Source organism: Elephantulus edwardii, unplaced genomic scaffold, assembly GCF_000299155.1.
Source record: "Elephantulus edwardii isolate Elephantulus edwardi_28Jun2011 unplaced genomic scaffold, EleEdw1.0 scaffold00005, whole genome shotgun sequence".
Lineage (NCBI taxonomy): Eukaryota > Metazoa > Chordata > Mammalia > Macroscelidea > Macroscelididae > Elephantulus > Elephantulus edwardii.
Window position 1 is genome coordinate 19866324 of NW_006399755.1, and position 26822 is coordinate 19893145.

The 26822-nt window shown below is 39.4% G+C and overlaps 1 protein-coding gene across 1 annotated transcript in view; it reads left to right on the forward strand.

The window, feature by feature from the left end:
- The window catches only part of FGGY (FGGY carbohydrate kinase domain containing), a 741424-nt gene that overhangs the window by 487425 nt on the left and 227177 nt on the right, over positions 1-26822 (forward strand). The window contains exon 8 of the mRNA XM_006879829.1: positions 19007-19114. Coding sequence (XP_006879891.1) covers positions 19007-19114 — 108 coding nt within the window. The remainder of the gene's footprint in view (positions 1-19006; positions 19115-26822) is intronic.

Sequence of the window (26822 nt, forward strand, 5' to 3'; positions counted from 1 at the left end):
AGGAATTTAATCTTTAAAAGATCTCATTCATCAATTTTATTCTTTCCAGATTATGGATTTCTGGCTATATTAGGCAGTCTCTTTATACAATAGACTAGGCCAACTAAGCTTGATCTCAGTTTGTTTCTGATGAACTTTATAGTTTTTTACTTTGCTTTCAGGTCTCTTATCCACCTTGAGTTGATTTTTTTTTTTATAGTGTGAGGTGTGGATCCTGTTTCAGCTTTCTACAGGTAGTAGTCTACTCTTGCCAGCACCATTTGTTGAAGAGGTTGCCATTTCCCCATTTGATAGTTTTTATTTCCTTGTTTAATATCAGTTTACCATAGATAGCTGGGTCTATTTCTGAGTTCTCAATTCTTCCCATTGGTCTATGTGCCTGTTTTGTACAGTACCATGCTGTTTTGGTTACTACTGCTGTGGAGTAGGTTTTGAGGTCAGCTAGTGCTATATCTCCCATGTCATTTTTATTTTTCAGAAGTGCTTTACTTATTCGGGGGTCTCTTTTTTTGAGTTAGGTACTTTGAACGATCCCAGTTAGTATCCATCCCTGAAACCCTTCTTGTTGTATGCCATTGAGTTGATTCTGATGCATAGATACCCTATAAGACAGATTATAACTGTCACACTTGTTGTTGTCGTGTACTGCTGAGCCTGAACAGACACATAGCTAACCCTCCAGTGGATATTCAGAGACAGTAAACAGCAAAGGAGGAGGTTTCTCATCTTTCTCCTGCAGAGCAGTTGGTGGATTCAAACTGCATACCTGTGGGTTGACCATGCAACTGCTTAACCAGTCAGCCACCAGGACAAGATGGCCACATATTTCTCCCAGGAGCAGATGTTAGGTTCCAGCTAGTGACCTTTCCATTAGCTACTAATGCTTAACCACTGCACCACTGCCCTTGCAGGCAGGTAATATGCAAACATTTGACAGATGAGTACAGAGCTCCAACTAACAGCAAGCCTGAAGTATAAACATTAGGTGTCATTCAACCCTGAGCCCACTGGGGATGCAAATTGAGAGCAGAGCAATTTCTTGGTCATGCCTGAGAGATGAGACCCAGATTTCTTGCATCCAGAACCAGTTGTCTCCACAGCCACTCCCTCCCTCTCCCTGGCACCTCTGTTGTCTTCATCTTGCCAGGAGTAACCTGATCAGTCTGTCCTCTTAACTCAGAAAAACTTCGATTTAACATTTCCCAGCTAACAAAAAAAAAGAAAAAAAAGACAGCAATGGAAAATTAAATATTCAGCTGCCACTATACTGTGTGCAGGCCCTGTGTCAGGGTTTTCATTACAATGCCTCTCATTCCCTGAGACATCCTGGAATAGAATATTCCTGGTTTTACCTTTGAAGAAACCAAGTCTGCAGGGGTTGCAAACTTGCCACTGGGACCTGTCATTCCAACCCTGATCTGTCTGAACCACATCTCTTCTTTTCCTGGCATCATCTGCCCCTGGGAAACAACTTGGCAACCCCCAGCCATTATTAACCAGAACCCCCTGCCTGAGTCCCCCGGAGGGAGGTGTGGTTGTGGGGGGATGTATCCTCCTGCCAAGTCTGAGTGCCTAGTCACCACCCTGCAAGGGCAGACCAATGAAGTGGAAAAATAACTCTTCCTGCTAATGCTGACATCTGTCCTGCAGATGAGAGCCAAATTCTCAAATTTCTAGGCCAATGGCAAATAAACCCACACCACACACAGTGCACACTGACACAGAGAGGCTTTGCTGGAATTCACACTTTATGGGAGCCAGCTTGACCTCGTAGTCAGTTTCATTTTATCTTGCTTTTAATTGCTGCTATGATAAGAGGAGGAAAGTATCACCCTGTGTTGTCCACAGTAGGGGGGGAGGTGCGTAGGGAAGCATGGTATATATTCCTAGGTTAGTAGATTTTCAACACCTGCTTTAAATGCTCATTATGAGTCCACTTAACATGGCTCAGGACTCTGGCTGGGTCTTCTCTGCACCCACAGAAAGAGCTGAAATGTTCAGAAGGAAGTTCAGTTTCATTAATTCTTTTTTGTTGACCTTACTGGCTTCACAATAACACAAAAAGTAGTTATCAGGGATAGTAGGAAAAACATGGCCCACCTGGGACCCAATTTCCCATTTTTTGTCACATAGTACCTGTATAAAATGAGAAGGCTTTAAATCCCTAAGTCTCCGTTTCTTTCTCTGTTTAATGAAAGAAATGACAGGATAGTGATTAAGAATTACTATTCAGATGTATAGAAAACAATTAGAACACAGTAGATGTAAAGCTAAGGTTGGTTATCATCCCTTTCTGTCCTCCTGTATTAATTTACAATTAATGCTCTTTTTTAAAAAAATTGAACTTGTAGATTACTTTTGGTAGAATTATCATTTTCATGATGATGAGTCTTGCTACCCATGAACACAGTATATTCCATTTCTCTAGGTCTCGTTTTGTTCCCTGTAGTAATGTTTTGTAATTTTTTAGAGGTCTTTTGTGACGTTAGATTTGTTCATAAGTGTTTCATCTTGTTATCAGCTATTGTAATTGATATTGTTTTCCTTAGCCTTATTTTTGTGTTTTCTTTGTTAGTGAGAGAAATCCACCTTATCTTTATAGATTGATTTTGTGTCCTGTTACTTTGCTGGATTGGTTGACTATCTCCAATAATTTTCATGTTGAATCTTCAGGGTTTTCTAAGTATACTATTGTATTGTCTACTCTCATCTACCTATGGTCAACTGCTTTTTGACAAGGAAACAAAATTAAGTAAGTGGGGATATGATAGCCTTTTTAACAAAAAAATTAGACACTCATCTATAGAAAACTTAAGCAATACCCACACCTCACACCATACACAAAAACCAACTCAAAGTGTATCAGGGACCTACAAGTAAAACCAAAGACTATAAAAATTCATCAGGTAAAAACTAGGAACAGCTGTAGAAACCCTAATCTGCAGCACAGACTTTCAAGCATAACAAAAAACCTATAAGCATGAGAGAATAAAATAGATGAATGAGACCTTTTAAGAATCAAATCTCTATTTACATCAAAAAACTTCTCCAACATGTAAAATTAAGGAAACCCACAGACTTGAAAAAATATTTGGCAATGACATATCTGATAAAGAATTCATATTTAAAATTTATTAAATATTCCAGCATCTCAAGAAGAAAAATGAAAATAACCTAAATACAGAATGGTCATAAGATATAGACACCTCACCAAAGTCAGATGGCTAACAGTTAATGCATAAAGAAATATGCAGAATCCCAAGATATTAGAGAAATGCAAATCAAAACTATATCATCTCACTTGAGCAACAATAGTGAAGTACAATAAGGCAGCAAACAGCAAATACTGGTGAGGGTGTGGAGAGAATGGAACTTTTATTTACTGCTGGTGGAATATTAAATGGTAAAACTTCTATGGTAGGTGATGTCATATGGGTCCTGGCTGAAAATAAAGAATAGGAAAATAGTATCTATTTGTGCTTTATTGACCATGCTAAGGCATTTGACTGTGTGGATCATAAGAAGTTGTGGATGACATTAGGAAGAATGGGAATCCCAGAGCACTTAATTGTGCTCATACAGAACCTAGAGCTGGACCAGGAGGCTGCTGTATGAACATATCAGGGAATCACTGCATGTTTTAAAAATGAGAAGGGAGTACTTTACGGTTGTATTCTCTCTCCATACCTATTCATGCTGAGCTAATTATCTGAGAAACTACACTCTATGAAGAGGAGTGTGGCATCAAAATTGGAGGAAGACTCATCAATAACCTGTTACTCAGATGACACAATCTGAAGAAAGTGAAAAGGACTTGAAACATTTGTTGCAGAAGATCAAGGAATGCAGCCTTCATTATGGATTGTACCTCAATGTCAAGAAAACATGGACTGATAAACAACATCATGATGGATGGAGAGGAGATTGAAACTGTCAAGAGCTTCATCTTGCGTGGATCCACAATTAACACTTTTCATATGAGCAGTCAGGAAATAAGGAGACACATTGTACTAGTAAAATCTGCAGTTGGGGATCTTTCAAAATTACTGAGGAGTAATGATGTCAGTTTGAGGACTAAAATGCATCTGATTCAGGCCATGGTCTTTCTGATCACCTGCTATGCATCTGAGAGCTAGAGAATGAATAAGGATGACAGAAAAGAATTTATGCTTTTAGCTGTGGTGTTGGAGAAGAGCACTGAACATCTTGTGGATGGCCAAAAAAAGCAGACAGATATGTCTTGGAGAGGGTACAGCCAGAGAGCTCATTAGAAGCAAGAATAATGAGGTTTCAGCTCACATACTTTGGGTATGTTGCTAGGAGAGGCTATTTCTTGAAGAGAGACATGATGCTAGGAAGGGTGGAGAGTTGACAAAGGAGCAGAAGACCCTCAATCAGGTGGATTGACACAGTGACTTTTGAAGCAGGCTCTAGTGTGTCAGGAAGTGTGAAAATGGCACATGACAGGACAGGGTTCAGATCTTTTGTTCATAGGATCACTATCAATCATACTCGAATCAACAGTATCTAACAACAACTATGGAATGTGGTCTGATGCTTTCTCAAAAAGTTGGAAATAGAAATACCATTTGACCTAGATTTCCTACTACTGGGACTAAACTCTAAAGAAACTAGATCTGCAATTCAAATATATTCATATCCATATTTATTACAGTGTTATTCACAATAGCGAAGAGATGAAAGCAGTTCAACTGCCCATCAACATACGAATATATAGAAAAAAAACTGTAGTGCATTCACACAATGGAATGTTATACAATATTGAAAAACAATGCCGTTGTAAAATACTGTGCAGTATGGGTGAACCTGGAAGACATGCTGAGTAAAATATCTCAGTCACAATAGGACAAATACTGCATAACACTCCTGTCATAAAATAGGACTAATTAATAATTTAGAGGAAGAACGTGAAAAGAGTGTATAGATAATGAGCACTTCACTGGAACAGATGAAGGAAAGGACTGCCTGATGGGAATATATGATTGGGTTTTATATGTGTACAAAATGGCATTCGCCAATCTGGAACAAGAGGTTCATTGCAAATTGAACTGAGAGAGGTAGGAGTGAAGGGAAGGGAGGAAAATGCACACCAATGAATGAATGAAAACCCAACCTTTCTGTAAACTTTCATTAAAATCACAACTTAAACTTAAAAAAAAATTGAAGCCAATATAATGCTTCTTGGAAGCAAAGGTGACAAAGCTTCATCTCACATACTTTGGGCATATTGCTATGTGAAGCTATTCCTTTGAAAGGCACTTTGTGCTAGGAAAGGTGAAGGTTCAGTGGAAAAAAGATGGATTGACACAGTGACTGCCAGGGTGGGCTTGAGTGTGTCAGAAATGATGCGGACGGCACAGAATAGGACAGAGTTCAAATCTTGTTCATAGAAGATTTGTATAAGTCATATTCAACCAGACAGCAACTGTGAGAGCACAACACATTACAGATCTATTAACCGACAAGTTTATCTAAACTCTCTTCAAAACTGCAAGTCTGTACAGTTATATATGTCATAGATGGTCACATATAGGTCATATATACAGATTTATATATGACTCTTAAACTCATTGTTATGGAGGCTGAACTGACTAATAGCTGATCTTCCAGAACATTTTTTAATACTGTAAATTATGCAAGAAGAAATAGCCTCTATTCTTCTATGCAGCTGCTTATAGATGTGAATTCTACAGAGAGACATTTCTTCTGGGTTAACAGCACAACTCCCTAAGGACTAAGCTTTGTTTGTGTGTGTGTAAGGTGCAAGGGAGTTCTGATGGCTTAATGGGTAAAGAATTGCACTATCAACCCAAAAGCCAGTAGTTCAAATCTACCAGTGGCTCCGCAGGAGACAGATGAGCCAACCCCTCCCTGGAGATTTACAACTTCTGAAAACCCACAGGAGAGTCAGTCAGCTATGACTCTGTCCCACCCAATAATAATGAGATGAGATGCGAGAGAAGAGATGGGAGAGAAAATATGTGTTACACAGAATATACATGTTTCATAGCTAGCTGTTTTTCTTTTTAAATTATTATTATTTTCTTAAGAAATGCCAGATGGGCCCATGTTTCGTTCTCATATGCTCTCAAACTCTCACCCTGAATCAAGGGTTCATGTGGGGCTGCTTCCCATCCAGATGATCTGTTCCCAACACAAGCCACCTCTTGTCCAGGGCCCACAGCTGAATATTGTTACCCTAAAGGCATCATTTCATTTGTTTCTCATTCCTCTGCAGTGTTTACATATCTTACATATTCGTGTGATCTCCATAGTGTACAAGCCGAGGTTAAATACACCTCATCCGTTTTCACTTCATGAAGGGTCCTCTTTTCTCTCAGCCCCTCTGCCTCAGTGTCACAAACTTTCCCTTTCAAAAAGGAACTTAATTACATAGAAAAGCAATTTTTTTGGGGGGGAGGCGAAATGTTTTAATTTTAACATTAGACTCAACATTCTGTAATAACTGCTATTAAATATGGAGAAGGAAAAGATAAAACTGGAATGCATAAAATTTTGCTTTCTCTGACATAAAAAAAATTCCCACCAACTCATTTGAATTATCCAAGGGACATAGGAGGGACTGGGTGGACTCCAGACCAAATGTTAAAAATACATTATTTCCCTGTGTGTCCTTGCCACTCTGTTGTACAACCAGTTTTCTCCAAAAAAGTAACCTCAGAATGCAAAGAACTAATGGAGTCAGATTTGCACGTACGTCATGGTTCTTTCTTAGCTATTTGTAAGCGTAGAAACTTAATGTCTCTGAAGCTCCGTTTTCCTTTCTGTGAAATCTGCAATTGACGCAGACAAGCCTAGTGTCTTCAATGGAAGGTGTTTGTGAAGTGTGAGTAGATGGATGACTGGGTGGACATAGGATCCATGTCACTTTAGCTGGTTTCCATGGCTTCCTAGGACCATGAGCTGGGAAGGATACAGAGGTCTTATCTAGATTTCTTAGGAGAGGGCTGTTGCCATCTATGTCTTCCAGGGGCATTACAGCACAGGTGGCCCTGCTAACATATGAGGTAGCCAAAGACAATTGGACCTCATATCTTCTCTCTCCAACTCTCTTCTCATGACTTGCTCACCATCATCACTGTTGTAGTACTCTCATCAGCTGTTTGGTTTGTTGGGATTTTTAAAAAACATTTTTGTTATAGCAAAAATATGTTGGTTAAGTTCCTTCACTCTAGTAACTAACCTTCACTGACGTTTAGTAAACCCTCTCAATTTATGGATACCCTGGATGGTGCAGACTGTTAAAATGTTGTTGTTATACGCCACTGAGCCAGCACTCACCCATAGCTGATTCTCTAGAAGGTTTTCAGAAGCAGTAAATCATATGGGAGGAGATGGCCCATCTCCCTCCCGTTGCACAACAGTTGACAGATTTGGATTTGCCTTTGGGTTGGCAGGACAGCTCTTTACCACAACGCAGTTGTTAACTAAAAGATCAGGTGGCAGAGTGCATTTACATGCTACACTGGAAAGTCAGCAGTTTGAAACCACCTAGTGTTCTGTGGCAAAAGATAGTGAGTTGCTTCCCTTAAAGTTTAATGGGGGGTGGGGGAGAAAGAAAGAAAGGGAGGAGAGATTAATGGCCTTGGAAACCCAATGGCAGGTTGCTTTGAGATGAAACCATTTGATGGCAGTGAGTATAAATCAAAGATTTATAAATCACAGAATTATTGACTCTCAGTACAAGAGTCTGTAAGAAAAATAGCAAAGTCTCTTTCTGCCTTTACACGATGTACCATTAAAAGTTTAAAACCTCAGTTATGTTGATTCCCAGTGACAGAACTTGCACATAGAAAGTAACCCATCTGATTAGTTACCTAATTCTTATCTTTCTCTTACTGCTCCAGAGCTGGTACAGTGTCTGTGTCCCATGTTCCCATTCTAGCTATGATGGTGTCAGGTCTTACTTTTTTAAATTAAACCCTCTCCTGTACTCTCCTCCACAAACAAGGTATGCACCTTGGCCAACATGGAGGTGATGATATTAATACAGGCTCAATTTCTCCGGGTCACTGAATGTACCGGGCATTTTACCAAGTCCTGTGATAGATTGCACCACATTTAATCTCTACAAATCTATGGAAGAGGTTTTCTTTACCTCATTTTACAGACTGCTCATACACTTTGACTATGTTGTCAGGAAGGTCCAGGTCTTGGGAAAATGGAAGTTCAGAGAAGAAGAGGAAGAGATTCAAGGAGACATATTAGTACAGTAACTGTAACAATGAGTCTGAATACAGCAGAGACTGGAAAGATATCCCAGGATTCGGTAGAATTTCATTCTGTTGTACACAAGGTTACTATGGGTCAATGCTAACTCCACAACACCTAACAACAATAGATGAAGAGTCCAAGATTAAGGAGGTAAAACTGTCACCAACATACCACAGCAGGTCCAGAGGGACTGTTAACTACCAAATCCATCTGTGGTCAGATTTAAGAGATGAACATTCAAGCCTCAAACTAGTGTCAAAGCAAAATATCATAGTAAGGTACATAGGAAGTAGAACAGGAAGATTACAAAAAGCAGATGATGGCTGACAGAGGCACTGTTTTGGTTTTTGTCTTGTTTTAATTGATGAAGATATATACTGCAAGACATAAATGAATTTAACAATTTTTGCTTGTATGTATAGTGTATAATATACATAGTATAGTATGGTATAGTTGTACTACTATTCTCACACTTCATTTCTGAATTGTCCCACCCCAGTTGGAATGAGGGAGCTCTGGTGGCCTAGAATGTAAGGAGTTGTACTGCCAACCCAAAGGTTGGCAGTTCAAATCCACCAGCTGCTCCATGGGAGAAAGATGAGCAATCTCCTTCTGATCAATTTATAGTCGCTAAAACCCACTGGTGAGTCTGTTCCATTTCATGGACACATAACAACAAAAACAACTGGCATTTAGTCCGTGTCCACTATACTGCCTCTTGAACCTTTGGAGTTGTCTTTGTCAGTTTGAGCTTACATAAAGCATTCTTTTAAAAGCACAATGCTTAAGGAAATCTTTATTGTTGTTCTACTACTTTTATTTATTATTTTTATCATGATTTGGCCACCAGAGCTCTCTGAATGTTTACAAAGCAATTCTAATTCAATCATTAATACACATTTCATTCAATAGTATTCATTTAAATACCCACAAAGTAATTCCATTTCCCCCCACTTCCTCCTTGTAATTCTAACTTCCATTAAGCCGTCTTACATTTCTGCATCTTCCAATTCGTTAGTGATATTGTGCCTATCATCCTTTAACTGGATTTTGCTTTTCCCTGAACCCATCTTAATATGTACCCTTTGTGTATTTTTTTACTCCCTTCTCCGTCTTCCTCATCTTGAGCTTTTTATAACAGTGGTCTTATACTATATATGCCCTTTTGTGACTAGCATATTTCACTTAACATAATGTCAAAGCTGATTTTTTTCCTAATTAAACTATTTTTGGGTTTAAAGAAAACTCCCAGAAGACATTTTTAGTTAAGAGTTGCATAAGCATCTCAGGGCAATAGTTTTAGAGTTCATCCCACCTGACTGGATCCAAAGGCGAATCAGTGTTACAGAGCACCATCAGTGTGTTGCAAAGGAGAAGACTACACTATCCACCCTCTCTGGATCGGCTAATCAGCCCCAGTAATCCTTTTTGCTAAATCCTAAAGCTTATAGGAACCCACTGGGTAGTGTGAATGGTTAACTCAAGTTTAACAAAAGTACACTCTAAGAAACTTTAGAAGGAAGACCTGGTGTTCTACTTCTGAAAAATTAACCACTGAAAACATTACAAAGGATGGTTCTACTCTGACATCCATGAAAGACTAAGAGTTTAAACACTTCAGTAGCAACCGGTTTGTTGTTTTTGCATATTGCTTTGTTTTTAAGAGAGATATTTCCTCTTAAAACTCTCCAGGGAGTCTCTGACTTCCAGTTTGGAGTCAAAAGAGAACATTGGCTGGACCAGATTTGAGAACCACTTACAGTAGTATACTCATTCCTAGATTTGTCAGAAATAGAAGATTCAGTTCTAGCTCTAAGGTCTCAACTAGTTACCAAAGAAACAGAGCTAAGACTCGACTGATAAATATTGGCGGCTCTTCATTAGCGCCCCTTCTCTGTCCTCTCCCAACTCCTACTATTCCGCTTTTCTTACCGAAGAAACCAATCATTGTTTACCAGAACTGATTGATTGGATGGTAAAACAAATAAAAGGGATCATTTATTTCTTTGGTGTCAGGGAGCTTCTAAACCTGAAATCCAGTTGTCTAAGCTCATTGGAGACAACCGTGCATTTGTGTATAGGAGAATGAGTGTACCTTATTGTCAGCAGAGGAGATAAAATTTGGGGAAACTTTAGACAGACCTCTCCATTTTCTTGGCTATTCACTCTCTCTTACAAAGCATCTTTAGGTGCATTAAATATAAGTGAATGAGAACCATATGGATTGAATTTCTGTTGGTATCACATATGGGTTTTCAGACTGATGAAGAATGAGCAATTCAAGGTTTAAAGAGTCCAAAATACTTTGCAAATAATTCAGGATACTGAAGGCAACCTTGTGCTGTCTCTCACTATGCCAAATTTGGGAACTGTTTGGTTGGGTGACAGGTATGCTCAGTGCTCCCTCTTCCTGATCAAATTGCTAAGCCCCTGGAGACAGCTGGAGACAGCTTTCATATGTTCTCATTTTGCTCAAACTGAAATAAAGGGATTGAGTAAGGAAACCTAGTAAGGAAACCCTTTTGGTAGAGGGCTCTTGCTCTTCCAGAAATCCCCAAATAGAGAAGATTAAAACACGGTAGATCTGAGCTTTATGAACTCTTCTTCACTACTTAAGTGTGTTATATCATCATTATTATTATTAGTGTTTATGTCATTTTTAGTGTTAATAAGAGGGATAGCATTTGTATAGTGATTAAACTTAAAAATATTACCTGCAATATTGTTAGATACATTCAAATTGACTATAATTGATAACAATCCTATGAACAACCGATCTGAACCTTGCTTTTTCTGAACTGTCATTCTTTCCATCATATTTAAGCTTACTGTTGTAGCACTGTATCAATTTCGTTGAAGGTTTTTCGCCTCTTCATTGCATGTTACATATTAAATACATCTTTTACCTCACTGTTGAGCTGGAAGCAACTCGTAGTTGACCCTCCCATGGGTTTTCAAGAGGTTGTATGTCAGACAGGAGGAGATTGTCCTTCTTTCTCCAGAGAGGCAGCTAGTGAGTTCAAACCACACAACAATGCTAACTAGTTTTCAGTTAGCACAACACTCTATGGATGATGCCAGCAGCGCTCCCTAAATATATGTATTTATAGATATGGAGAGAGAGAGAATTATAAGAACATCCAGTAATTTTGGATTTACAGAGAGTTATAGGAAGATTCAGAGAATAATATATAACCCGGAACTGAGGAAAAAATTAAAGTGTAGAGAGGGATTCTTAGAGGGGGAAAATGTTGAGCTGAATCCTAAGACTTAGCTATGGGAATATGAGAAGTATCCTTTAACTAAGCAGACTGAGGAGAATTTATAAATACTCAAAAATTAAAAAAGAAAATGGCATTATTTTAAGGCATGGCATTTTTTTAAGGAATTTCAAGTTTGTTCAGTAAATATGGGACCTACCTTGATGAGCTTGTTTCAGTAAGTAAAAAAAAAAAAACCAACAACAACAACAGCAACAAAACCCACCCCAAACAACAACAAAACCACAGAATTATGATTGATGAGGCAGAGAAGTGGGAAACATTAACTTGTGCAATTAGCCCAAAGAGGTAAATTAAAACCTGCTTATAAAGGGCTTCATATGCCATGAGGAGATAAATTATATAATTGGATTTGTGCTTGATAACCATCAACAGGAACCCTACAGACACAGTGGATAAAGCCCTCCACTGCCATCCAAACTGATGGAGGTTCAAAACTACCAGCCATGCCCCTGGAATCAAGATGAGAAAATCTGCTTCTATAAAGATTTACAGCGTTGGGCAATATTTCATTTAATTAGGCAATTCTTCTATGTCTTGTGGAGTCATTAAGTTGAAACCGGCTCAACAGCAGTAAGAGGGTTTTTTGTTGTTGCTGCTGTTTGTTTTAAGAATGACCATTGTGATGAAAGTATGTGAATTAGTATCTCTGGGGTTTGGGGAGATCCAAAGAGGAGGAAAATATCTAGGCCACGAAACTTGTTTTCAGTAACCCAAGGAAAGGATGAAAGACTACACTAGGATTATGACAATGAGGAGAAACAGAAGAACTGTGCATGTGAAACAGAATTAGCAGACTATGGTAACCTATTATGCTAGCTGGAAGCAGGAGCAGCATCCACTTCCGAAATGGCTTGCCTCCGGAAACTCTATGTACGAACAGTGCTCAGGCCCTTTGTTCATAGGGTCACTATGAGTCGTCTACAACTCAACGGCATCAAACAACAACAACATTGTGCTAGAAATGAGAAAGATGAATACACCTAGCTGAGTAAACATGGTACCATTTATGGAGAGAAGAGTCTTCAGAACAAAGGTATCCCTGGAATGGAAAGAAGGCAGGTTCTATTCTAGCCATGTTCACTACATGTCCAGGTTAAAAAAGTCCAGTGCAGAACTTGGCAACAAAGTCTGAGCTTAAAATAAACATGTGAGACTCATCAGCATAGGAATTGTTACTAGAGACATGAAAGTGTACAAACTGACCAAAAAAAATATAGGCAGTAAGACAAACAGAGAAATAGAAATCCAGGAAGGATAGGAAGAACAATCTCCCAAAGTGATAGGTCTTAATAAGAAGTAAAAGCTGGACCAGATCCTAGATCTTTGGAATCTCAATATTTCCAGCACTTCCCAAAAAGTAAAATTAAGCCACCTGCTGTTTAATTTTTCTTGGTCAAATATTATGCCCTAAGATATTTACAGAGGCGCTATGGTGGCACAATGGTTAGGTGTTCATTTGTTAACAGAAAGGTGAGTGTTGAAACCACCAGTCACCCTGAGAGACAAAAGACCTACCAGAAAAATGTTTATTTGTGTTTTTGTGATCATCCAAAGGCATCTGACTGTGTGGATTATAACAAATTATGACTAACATTGAGAAGATTGTGAATCCCAGAACACTTAATTATACTCATGGAAACCTATACAGATATTAAGAAGATGTTGTCCAAAATTGTCCAAACAGAACAAGGGGGCAAACACTGCATGATTTTAAATCAGGAAGGGTGTACGTCAGGGATCTAGCCTTTAGCCACACCTATCTTATCTATATGCTGAGCAAATAATTTGTGAATCTCAACTCTATGAAGAGGAACGTGGCATCATATTGGAAGAAGATTGAGCAACAACCTGAATTATGCAGATTACCAAATTTTGCTTATTGATGACATCTTAGGCAAGGGTCTTATAACCAAAATTTGCAGAATACTACAAGGTTTCCACAATAAGAACGACCCAGTAACAAAATGGGCAAAAGATAGGGAAAGACTTTTAACAAAGGAAGACATTTGTATGGTCAACAGACACATGAAGAAATTCTCAAAATCAATGGTAGTCAGAGAAATGCAAACCAAAACAACAAAGCAATACCATCTCACGCCAAAAGGAATAGAAAAGGCTAGCACAGCAAACAACAAGTTTTGGAGAGGATGTGAAGAGATTTGATTCTCATGCACTGTAGGTGGGATCATAGAATGGTGCAGCCACTCTGGAAGGCAGTTTGGCATTTCATTAAAAAAAAAAGCTGAACATAGAGATCTCACCTGAACCACTGTTAGGAATATACTCCAAGGAAAATAGAACTGAGACACAAATGGAGATTTGCACACTTATGTTTATAGCAGCATTATTCACAACAGCAAGAAAATGGAAACATACCAAATGTCCATCAAAAAGAGAATCTATTTAGAAATTGTGGTACATTCACACAATGGAATGCTATGGAACACTACATAACAACAGTTTTGTAAAATACTATTCCGGTGTTAGCCTAAAGTTGGATATTTTTTTAAGCCATTACCTTATCCCAGTCTGGTCTCCAACTACTTTAACTACAGGCACATGCAAAATCATCTTGCAAATCATCAACAGCTGTGGGACTATAATAAGTGAAAGAGAGCTTCCTGCACTGAGGAGCTAGATTTGTAGCAAGCAAGACTTGAGGGATACTGGAGCAAGACCCTATTGAGAGCAAGACCCTGGTGGCAAGACCTTGATGGTGGTGGTGGAGAAACTGTGGCAAGGTGTAACCAGAGGAGCCCTGAGATAAAAGCCATTGTTAGAGGTTTTGATGTTCTTGCCAGATAATTAAGGAGAAGCTGATTTATAACTGCTCTGAGGCAAACCTTATAGGTGATTTAGGTTTGACTGCTGAACTGAAACCAAAGCATGGACTAATTGTGGAATTGTGCTTGGAACTTGCGCTAAAATCTGGACTTGTTCTGGATGATATTCTTTGTCTCCCCCACTCTCCAACTTACTTCCCTAATAATCCCCATTCTCAGTACCACAACTGCAAGTCTGTGAGTCAACAATGAATAAATGAACCTCTTTCTGCTGATGGGGCTCTAGAGACACCCTATGACTGGGCTATGAGTTCTGTATCTGGTTTCTGCTCTGGGGCAGTGAGGGACTATTCTCACTTCCTCTGGTCTTTTCAGAGAGATGCTCATGGCCCTGTGCCCCTATGTCCCATTTTTTGCTCTTTAGACAACTATATGACATGAGAGAGTCTAGAGAGTATTATGCTGAGTGAACTAACTCAGTCTCATAAAGACAAATACTGCATAAGTCCATTATTGTAAAATAGAAGGATAAATAGTAAGGTGTGTATAAAAGTCAAAAAGGAGAAGGAGAAACAAAGGGACAGATAATAGGGTGAATGGAATCACTAGGATAGCAGAATTCAGTGGGCAGATGGGGGGGTGGAAAAAAAAGAATAGGAAAGATCCAATAGGGCACTGAAAAGAGGGTAATAACAGTGGGCATAGATCAATAGCAATAAATTTGATAAAACACAATGCATATGAATGACAGTTTGAAAAATAGTGAGAATAAAGGAATGTGTGAAACACAATGTTCATGAATTAAATAAAATGTATACAAGCCAATATAAAATAAAATTATATAAACAAAAAACTACTTGTTGAAAGTTAGGAGGACTTGAAACACTTACTGCTGAAGATCAAAGACTACAGCCCTCGATATGGATTACAACTCAACATCATGAAAACACAGGTCCTCACCAAAAGGCCTACAGAAAACACTGTAACAGATGGAAAATAGATTGAAACTGTCGTTGGTCTTATCATTTCATCCCGTCTGGATCAGCAATAAGCACTCTTATTACTAGCAATCAGGAAATCTGGAGACATTTAGTTTGGGCAAGTCTACTGTTAGTGACAGCTCCAAAATACATAGGAGCAAAAATATCAGTTTGAGGACTAAGGTGCACCTGACTCAGGCCATGGTCTTTTCAATCATTTACTATACATCTGAAAGCTGGGCAATGAATAAAGATGACAGAAGAAGAACTGATGCCTTTGAGTTGTGGTGCTGGAGAAGAGTGCTGAAATTCCATTGATTGCTAAAAGAACAAACAGATATGTTTTGGGAAAAGTACAGCCAGAGTGCTCCTTTGAGAAAGGATGGTGAAGCATTGTATGCCATACTCCCGGAATTTTGCTAGGAGAGGGACATCATGTTTGGAAAGATGGAGGGTCAGTGGAGAAGAAGATGATCCCAAGTGAGATGAATTGATACAGTGACTGCAGCCATGGCACTAATATTTCAGAGGCAGTGAGGATGGCACAGGATAGGACAGGGTTCAGATCTATTGTTCATAGAGGAGTATTATGAGTCATACTCGATTCAAAGGCACATACCACCAATGACAACGATCTGCTCCAATTAGGGTTACAGCCCGTGAAACTCTATGGGGCAGTTCTACTCTGTAACCCAAAATCACTGAGTTAGAATCAACAACTTGATAGCACATAACAATACCACAGAATCATTATGTACTTTACACCATTTACAACTCAGACAACTATGGTAGATCAGATTTATTTACAGTTGAAGAAACTAATTTCATCTGCCCAACAGCACGTGACTAATACGTGACATTCCAGAATTGTGGTTCAGGTTTATTGGACTTCAAAGTCTATATCCATATTCATATCCATTTATATATACTGTGTTCAGTGCCTTTACTAAAAGATGAGATTCCTCATTGTTCTGTATAAACAACTCATGTCAATTCAGCCAGAAGAGTGCTAAAATAGAAGTGAGTCCACATTCATAAACAGAATTCCTTGTGCTGTTTTTCTTACTGTGTGGTGAGCTGGAGGTTGGCGTGAATGTGTATAAATGGTTTTTCTCCAGTAAGATGATAGTACAGTCCATTTGCAAAGAGGAATGAGCCACCATGAAAATAACTGGTCCCCACACATGCCTGTGGCTTCCCTCTTAAAATGCCCAACCTGACAGGAGGCACTCAAGTGAAACCTCCTGTTCCCTCCCAAGACTGGTGGCGCCTGGAGCCTGCCCCCTGCACCTGCCAGAGGCTTAGGCCACTCTTGGAATGTGAGCAGGGAGATAGAGCCCAGGAAATGGACCAGCTTACTGCTTCCAGACCAGTCATCTCTCCCAGAAAGAGGTGTGAGCAGGTGCCTGGGCCTTATCACCACAGGAAAACTCAGCTGACAGGAGACTCGAGTTAGATGCCACTCAGCCCGTGGCATCCATTAGTAGAGCAAGCTTAGGGAAAGCATGAACAGTGGCTTTGTTCCAGCTCTGTAATTTCTGAAATTGTGCCTTTGTTTTCACCTGTAATGTAGGCTGAGCATTTGTGACTCTAGACTGCCAGCTCTCTTCTCTAAGTTGAGGAGTGCAAACATACATTCACAAGTCTGTTGACATCTAGGTGATCCCCCCATCCACCTTTCACTAAAGTGAATATCAAAAAGATAAGGATGATCACTTACATTGCTCTGATGTCTACCTTTTTTTGTTGTTAAAATAATACTTTGCAAGGAGAGGAGCAAACGGGGGGGGGAGGGTTTTGTGCGGGGAGAAGGGTGCAACAATGAATGAATGGAATTCCAAAATCTCTGTAGATGTTCATTGAAATGAAAAATAAACAAACTAAATTAATTTTAAAAAAATAAAAAATAATACTTTGCATTCATTATGTGAGAAGGGTGAGCAGTCTCCTCCCGTGCAATTAACTGTCTCTGAAAACCCACCAAACGTCAACTGTGGGTCAGTTCTGACTAGACAGTACACAACAACAACAACATTATGTTACTAAATATTATATTACTAAACAGTCACTGGATATTTATTCAGCTAATGTAAGATAGTATAGATCCACACCAAAATTATTGCCATCAAAGAGACTGACATGTGGAAACCCCCATGTGTGTTACGGTAAACTGTGCTCCATAGTGGTTTTGATTGATTGTAATATTACTGAAAGAGATTGTAAGACCTTTCTTCTGCAGTGATGTTAAGTGGATTTCAAGCCATTAATCTTTTAGATAGTGTTGTTGTTGTTGTTGTTGTTGTTATTAGGTGCCATCAAGTCAAGTTTAACTAATAGTGACCCTATGAAAAGCCGATCTGAACACTATCCTGTCCCACACCATCCTCACAATCTCTGACACACTCAAGCCCATTGCTGCAATCACCATGTCAACTCACCTGACAGAGTCTTCCTCACTTTTGCCACCCCTCCACCTTCCAAGCATGATAGCCCTTTTCAAGGAGTAACTTCTCCTAGAAACATGCCCTAAGTATGTAAGACGAAGCTCCAACATCCCTGCCTCCAAGGAGCCCTCTGGCTGCACCCTCCCCAAGACATATCCGTGTGTCCTTTTGGCTGTCCATGGGATCTTCGGCGCTCTTCTCCAATAGTAAGCAAATATAAATCATTTATACCACCCAAGGGCCTACATAGCTCAGATCCATTAAGTGGAGAGTACCTAGATGAGGCTTAAAATTTAGTGTTTGACTACAAACCAGAACACTGACAGTTGAAACTCATCCTCAGAAGAATGGCTTGGACCTGAAACACCGTGTGGAACATCGTTTTACCCTGTACACGTGAAGTAAACATGAGTTGGACTCAATGTCAAGGAGAAGGGTTTTGATCTGTTGTTGTTAAACATGTCATAAAGTCACCCGGGGTTCATAGCGAACCTATGTACGTTAGCTCTGAAATCTGCCCTATCTTGAACCAGCTAACACCGTAGCTAGTAATCGAACACTCAACCATTACATCAGTCAGGGAAACTATTATAACATGTCTGGCTTCTCATTGAAAAATTCAGCAGTGCTCCCAGGAAGCAAGATGGGCATTCATCTCCCATGAAGATTTACAGCCTGAGAAACTAGAGGAAGGATCACCAAGGGTAGGAATCTACTCAGGTAGCAGGTGGTGTAGGTGCTAAATATCCCTTTGTAATGATATGAAAGTGATAGCATATTTTTTATTTTCTATTAATGTGATAAAATTTAAAGCTTGCAGTACTGTGTGGTATCCTTGCCTTCCCTACACCGTCTTCCCTTTAGAAATAAGAAATCCTAATCTGAGAAACCACTAGTTTATGAAAAGATAGTAAGATAATAAAGGTCTCCTGTTCTGAAACGCTAGACAGTAAACTCCATGAAGGACTAATTAAGGCTCCTTAGTTCATTTCTGTAACTCCAAGACCAGGCAAAGTGTCAGGTACGGACTGACTATACTCTTGTCAGATAAAGGAATGAAGCTGATTCCTGTTGCCTTTGTGCTGCCAATGCCAAAAACCATGGTTTGCATCCACGAGCTGCTCGGCGAAAGAAAGACCAACACTATCCTCCTCTGACAATCACTGGATGATCAGCTATGGGTTGGTTCTGACTCGATGGTGCACAATGGTGATAACCTCTGAGAGTCACTGTTTTCACATCTTTTTCTCCCTTTCCAGGTCAGCAAAGACCCGCTTTTTGTACCTGGTGTCTGGGGCCCTTATTTCTCAGCCATGGTCCCTGGACTATGGCTGAATGAAGGTGGTCAGAGTGTTACAGGAAAATTGGTAAGTTGACAATTCCTACAATATTCTGCCCATGATTGCACCCTTGACTAGTTCATTTGGTCACATTAATCCTGTACTTTATGTCTGGAGAATGTGCTGACCCCTGACTCAGAATAATAAACTTTTCTCTGGTTGCTGCTAGATGCCGCAATATTGATTCCAATTCATGGTGACCTATATGGGCGGAAGAAAACTGTTCCATACCATTTTCAAGGCTGTAACTTTTTTTGAAGCATTACCAGGCCTGTCTTCCTAGACATCTCTGGGTGGATGAGGAGTTGATCTCTTAACCATTTGTACCACCCAGCTATCTTCTCTTAGTATAGGCCTTGATTGACATTCTAGGACTTGATTCACAGTGTGTGTTTACTATAGGAATAAATGGTGGTCCAGACCTAGTTTGTTACCACAGAAATCCATCTTTCAAAACCTAGCTAGAGGGATATGCTGCTTTGTCAAAATGGCTATGTTATGCCTCAGTACAAATCCTTTAAGGATGCTTGTAGTCCTTGGAACATAATTCAGAATAACTTTTTATACATAGTAGCCTTTGTGGGCCATCCCCTCTAGCTCCACACTTATACTTGCCACAGTGCCTAGATTATCTTTCTAAAAGCTCCACCACCAGGTTGTATTATTTTACTACTCTGTCTTTTTGGATAGAGCAGCATTCAGAGCTATTGTACATAGGGTCACTATGAGTTGCAAGCAATTCGACAACACATAAAAGCAATATGTCTTTGTGTGTGTGCTCACCACTTAGGCAGTTCTCTTATCACAATTTGTCTATGACACTATCCAGAGGTATTTTAAACAAGGATAAATATCCTGCAAACCTCCACCAACTAGTTTTCAGAAACCTAGTAAGCAACTTCGACATCTGAATAAGTTTGGAAATGTTTTCCCCAGAGTTTGGCCCAAAGCTTGCTCCGTTACTAAGGATACTAGCCATTTTTGCCCAAACATTATGATGTATCTTTATGGAAAAGCATTGGTTACTACTATTTCCTGATCCTGAATTTATGTTAAAAATGTGACTTCTTTTCTGCCATTACCAAAACTCTTCATAACAGTTGGCTATGGTTTTTGACAGGAGTCACAGAAATTGTTAGCCTTTATTTAGCTGGGTTTACAGCATCAACCAATCAAAGTGCATTTGGCCTCCACTTTGGCCAATTCCACGTGCATAATCTCATTGGACATAGGCAATTGCATTGGATACAGGAATGAGGCATGATTAATCCTTGGGTTACAGAACATGTAGTCTTAGTACATATGTTACCATAATGGGGCAAAACCTGAATCAAAAGCAATGCTGTCATATCAAATTTCTATGTCCAGCTTTTTGAGGAAACGCCAAACTGCCTTCCAGAGTGGTTGTACCATTTTACAACCCCACCACCAGAAATCTATAAGAGTTCCTATCTCACCACATCCTTTCCAACATTTATTGCTTGATGCCCTTCTAAGGAATATACCCTTGGAAAATGAGAACTGAGGCAAAGATATTTGTACACCAATGTTCACAGTAGTGTTATTCATCATAGCAAGACCATGGAAACACCCCAAATGCCCCACCACAAACGAATGGACTGAGAAATTGTGGTACATTCACACAATAGAATAATATGCAGCACACAGGAGCAATAATTTTGTAAAGTATTACCTAACATGGGAGGGACTGGAAAGCATTATGCTGAGTGAACTATGTAAGTCTCATAAAGACAAATACTGTATAGAACCATTATTGTAGAGCATAAGCAAGGAAACAAGGTGGTGGGGGGCTTAAATATAGGGTCACACAATTTGGTGAGTAAAGGGAGATATTGGTAAAGGAAAGGGGGAAGGTCTGGTTTTAGAAACAATGTATGTGAATTTTGTTTGTAAACCTATATAAAATATTTTTTAAAAAATATAACAACAGCAACACAGTGCCCAATATAATCTCACTTCAAAAGCCAAGCAGAGACAGAAATAAACTGTTTTTTAAAAAAACAAATAACACCAACTGCAGAAGAAATGGAATCATCATCATCATCATCATCATCAAACCCCTGTGTTAAAGATTTCCATATATAAACCTGTTAATCCTTGACATTATACATTATATTCCTGACAGTCACACTAATATTTATTCTGAAGCCTTTTTCTGCAGTCTTTTAATTCTGAACATTTTTCATGTATACTCTTATTTAATCCATTCAGAACCTTTGTGAGATAGGTATAATGTCTCTATTTTCCATATAGAAAACTGAAACTCAGAGAGTAATAGGTTAGCAAACACAATCAGAAGTTGGGGAAACACCATCAAGAGCCTTTTCTACACAATTTTCTTTACCACTAACTTGTTCTGGAGTTTCTCTTGTGAATTTGAATCTCTGGTTTTACAAGAAGTTTTATAGATCACTGTAACTTCATCTCAGACTTTGGGCACGCTACCAGACAAGGGTCAGTCCTTGGAAAAAAACATCACAACAGGAAATGTAATGGGTCAATAAAAGAAAGGATCATCCTCAAAGAGATGAATTGTCTCAATGGGTATAACAATTGGTTCCAATAGGGCAGAGATTGTGAGAATGGCAGAGGCCAGGACAGGGTTCAGATGTGTTGTTCATAGACTCACTATGGCTTGCAGTCGTCTTGATGGCACTAAACAGCAACTGCATAAGAGGTTTCATCTGTTTTATTTTCTGTTTCATATGTACCCAAAACAGACCAAAGCCACTATTATCGAGTGGATTCTGACTTAAAGTAATCCTGTCACTAATATACTACAACTGATAAGCTTGACCACTATAAAAATTGCCTTGTCATTACGTATTATCAAGTAAATTTCAACTCATAGCAATGTCAGTGTGACTAATTAGAACTGCCCCCAATGAGGTTTCTAAGCTCTAATCTTCATGAGAAAGAACCTAGATGTCACAGTGTTGAAAACACATGACTGCTACTAAAAGATCATAGCTAAAACCTATTAGCTGCTCCAAGGGAGAAAATTGTGAGTCAGTTTCTATAAAGATAATAGCCTTGAAAACCCTCTGAGGCAATACTCCTCTCTCCTATAGGGTTACTGTCAGTTGAAATCTACTCAGTGCAGTAAGTTTTAGTGATCTTAGTAGAAGCAGATCATCATGCCTTTCACCTACAGAGTTGATGGATTGATTTAAACAGGCAGCCTTTGGGATAGCAGCCAAGGACTTAACTGTGGTGCCACCAGGGCTTCTAAATGGTCCCTGTTGTTGTCTGTGGGTGTATACTGTTGAGTTGGAACTGACCCATAGCTGACCCTCCAGCAGGTTTTCAGAGGCAGGAATTGCACAGAAGGAGGTTGCCCACCTTTCTGCTGCATAGCAGCTAGTGAATTCAACTCATGCTTTTGAGTTGGCAGCACAATTCCTTACCACTTAGCCACCAGAGCTCCCTTATATTGTCCCTGTTGTTGTTGTTGTTAGTTGCCATTGAGTTGGGTATGACTCATAGCAGCTCTATAAGCAATAGATCTGAAGCCGTCTTATCCTGTGCCATCTCACACACCCAAGCCCGTTGCTGCAGTCACTGTGTCCATCCACCTCATCGAAGTTCTTCTTCTCTTGCACTGACCCTCTACACAAACATAAGTAAACCATCAATAGCAGAAGAAGGAACTCAGGTATTACGGTGGTTAAGGTTTTTGACTGCTAAGCAAAAGGTTGGTAGTTTGAACCCACCAACTATTCCCGGGGAGAATGATGTGTCAGTCAGCTTATGTAATGATTTACCAGTTTGGAGACTAAGTTGGACAATTGTGCTCTGTCCTGTAGGTTTCTCTGAGTTGAGATCATCTCAGAGACAATGTGTTTTGTATTTTGGTTTGTAGCAGAAGAAAGAACAAAGGAAATAAAGAGGCAGAAGGAGGAAAAAAAGATATTCAATCTAAATTACAAAAATAAGTGATACTGTCTCATTCTGATACATAAATATAAACCTTTCATTACAAAACAAATGTAATAGATTGGTAGCTTTAAAAAAAAAGTCTCTATCTGGTTAAGTTCAAGATGAAGAAAAAATAGTGAAATTGACTATTTCTTGGCTCTGGAGTCCTTGCAGTTTCATTAGATTGAGACTTGTATCATTTATCACTCATGTCAGGCTTGTGTTGCCAGTATTTTTTCTTCTCGGAAAAGCACTAGCCCCTTCCCCTAGATGATTCTTTTCAGTTGCATCACCGAGCACCAGCCCAGGAATGCTTTATGCTAGTCAATACTTTTTCAAGAAAAACTGCACAAAAAAAGTATTGCTTTCTACAGAGACATTGTCCACAGAATGCTAACCCACACAGGTACTTCCTCCACGTGCTACAGCTTTTTTCCAAGTGGGCCATAGCCATCCCTCCCTCAAGAGTGCTGCTGTTGTCCACTTCTGTCAAGTTATTCTCTGACTCATGTAGATCCCAGGCACAACATAAGAAAATTATGTTTACTTCTGTGCCAGTCTCACTGTTGGCTGCGCCAGTCTCAGTGGTGTTATGTGTTGTCAAGTTACTTGCAAGTCATAGAGACCCTATGCACAATAGCTCTGAACCCTATCCTATTCTGAGCCAAGATCATTGTCTTCGACACATCTACTCTTATTACCCTAATTACTGTGTAAATCCATTTCACCCAGGGTCTTCCTGCCCTGTCCCTCCACCCTTACAACCAACCATGATGTCCTCTACAGGGCTAGTCCCTCCTGGCAACATGCTCAAAGAATGTGAGATAAAGCTTCAAGATACTTGCCTCCATGGAACAAATTGGTCTCACCCTCTCCAGGATAGACTTCTTTATTCTATTGGCAGTCCATTGTATGTTCAATGCTATTCTCCAGCACCACAACTCAAAAGCATCAATTCTATCATCCTTAGTCATTGTTGGCTCTCTGATCCATAGTAAGTAATTACAAAGACCATGGCCTGTATCAGACACACCTTATTCTCCAGACTGACATCATTGCACTTCAGCACTTTGGAAAAGTCCCTGACAGCCCACAAGATTTTCACAATGCAATATGTCTTTTAATTTCCTGACTGCTGGTCCCAAAGGTATTAATTATGGAATCAATCAACCTGAAATTGTTAACAATCTCAGTCTCTTCTCCATCTATTATTATGTCAATTGGCTCAGTTTTACTGATGTTGAGCTTCAATCCATATTAGAGACCACAGACCTTGACCTTTTGCAGCAAACACCTCAGGTCCTCCTCAATTTTGTCAAGCAGGTTGTTGATGAATCTTCCTCTAATCCTGATGCCATATTCCTCCTTAAAAAATCCCAGTTTCCTGAATGATCTGTTCTGCATATAGGTTGAAAAGTATGGAGATAGGATGCATCCCTGTTGTACTCCCTAATTTTGAACCATACCGAGTTTCCTTACTCTATTCTGACAACTGCTTTCTGGTCCAAATATAGGTTTCCCATGGGCACAGTTAGGGGTTCTTGGATTCCCATTCTTCTCAGAGCTAGCCACAATTAGTTGTAATCCAAAATACCTTTGCATAGTCAATGAAACACAGATAGATATTCCTCTAGTACTTTGTGCTTTCAGCCAAGGTTCATCTGGCATGATGTCCCTAATTCCACAGCCTCTTCTAAACCCACCTTGCACTTCTGGCAGTTCTATGTTGATGTACTATTCCAGTCATTTTTTTTTATCATCCTCAGCTGGATTTTGATTTTATGTGTTAGTAGAATATTGTTTGATACGTTCCAGACTCTTTTGGATCACCTTTTTTTTTGGAATGAGAATCGATATTAATCTCTTCTAGCCAGGTAGTTGTTTTCCAGATTTCTTGGCACAGCCTGTTGAGGACATCCAAGGCTGCATTTGTTTGTTGAAATGTGTCAATTGGTATACCATCAATTTCTGGTAGATGGCTAGATATTTCTTTCCAGTGTTTCTTAGTCTAGAAGCTCTGCTGAGAGCTTTCTGGCATCAAAGCAATATGCAAAGCTTCTGCTGAACAGATGAGTGGTTGTTGTATGTGAGATGATTGGCCAGGACTCAAATCTGGGTCTACAGGATGGAAGATGAGAATTCTGCTACTGAGTTCCACTCTGACTCATCTGAAGTTATTGTGATTGGGAATGTGACTGGATAAGAGATATTAAAATAAATTCCCAAGCTTTTCTTGGTAACTTCAGGACTCCCAGAAGGTTAGAAGAGAGGATGCGTGGCTTTAATTTTCAGTGGCAATTAGACTTCTCTCTCCACCCTGTACTTTTCTTATGTCTGGCCTACTTCTAGGATAGCAAATATTGAATTCCTGAGGTAAAAGAGATGAACAGAATATACCAAAGGGCAGCTTGAGTAGGCAGAGTAAAGTATTGCAATGAAATGTACAAAGATGTAGTTAGGAAACCAAATGGGAAGGATTCATTTGGCCATTCTCAAGATGAAAGAACTGAAAAACAAATTCCAGCCTCCAGGTATAATACTGAAGAATTATATGAGCAAAATCTTGATTGCTTCATGAAGTGTTACAAGAAGATAGAATACACAGAATCACTGTACCAAAAAGAATCGACAGCACTCAATCATTTTAAGAAATAACACATGGTCAAAAATCAGTGGTAGCAAAGGAAGAAGTTCAAGCAGCACTGAAGACACTTGCAAAAAATAAGGCCCCAGGGATAGATAGAATACCAATTGAGGAGTTTCAACAAACACATGTAAACCTCACCATGCTCAATAGCCTATGACAAGAAATTTGGAAGATTGTTACCTGGCCAAGTGATTGGAAGAGATTAATATTCTCATTAAAAAAAAAGGTGATCCAACAAAGTCTAGAAATTATTAAACAGAATCATTAATATCACCTGTAAGCCTCAACATTCTTGCCTCCAAAGAGCACTTTGGCTGCACCCTTTCCAAGACATATCTGTTCATTCTCTTGGCTGTCCATGGGATGTTCAGTGTCCTTCTCCAACACCACAGCTCAAAGGTGTCAATTATTTTTTTGAAGAGATTTTTTTGATCCAAAAGATAAAGACAGAAAAAAGAAAAGAAGAATAGATTGACATTATGAGTAACAACTGGCTCCAGAATGGCAGATAGAATGAGGATGGCACAGGATAGGACAAGGTTCAGATCTATTGTTCATAGGATCTTTATGAGTTATAGTTGACTTGACAACACTTAACAAGAAACACAGTCCCCAGAACTATGTGAATAAGTAGAAGTCTTCAACCTGTCACTTGATCCACATTTGGGACTCTTTAGCCCCTGTAATTTTGTGACCCATTTCCTCACAATTACATGACCCATTTCCAACCGGTTGGGCCTGAGGGCCGCAGGCCCTCGGGCCAAGAAGAAAAACACAATCTATACAGGAGTTCTACAGGACACATCACCATCCCTTTGGAGACAGTACAAGTAAACTTAAGAGACACTGGACACAGGAAGAAGAAAAAAAATCTCTCTGACAAGCTGTCAGGTCATGGGTCGGACAATGGGAAATTAATTAATTCTGAAGGCATTTGGTAAAAGTGAAGTGGTATCCTGGAGGGTGGAGCTAGGAAATAAGTAGGTCAACACACTGCGCTAAGGGCAGGGACTACACTGTAACTAATGGTCAACTCCAAAATCAGGGATTTATCTTTCACTACTCCACAAATTGCTGTCTGTCAGATACTCCTCTAAATCTATACATTCAGATTAAGACAGACTAGGAAGAAGGATTGGCCATCCACTT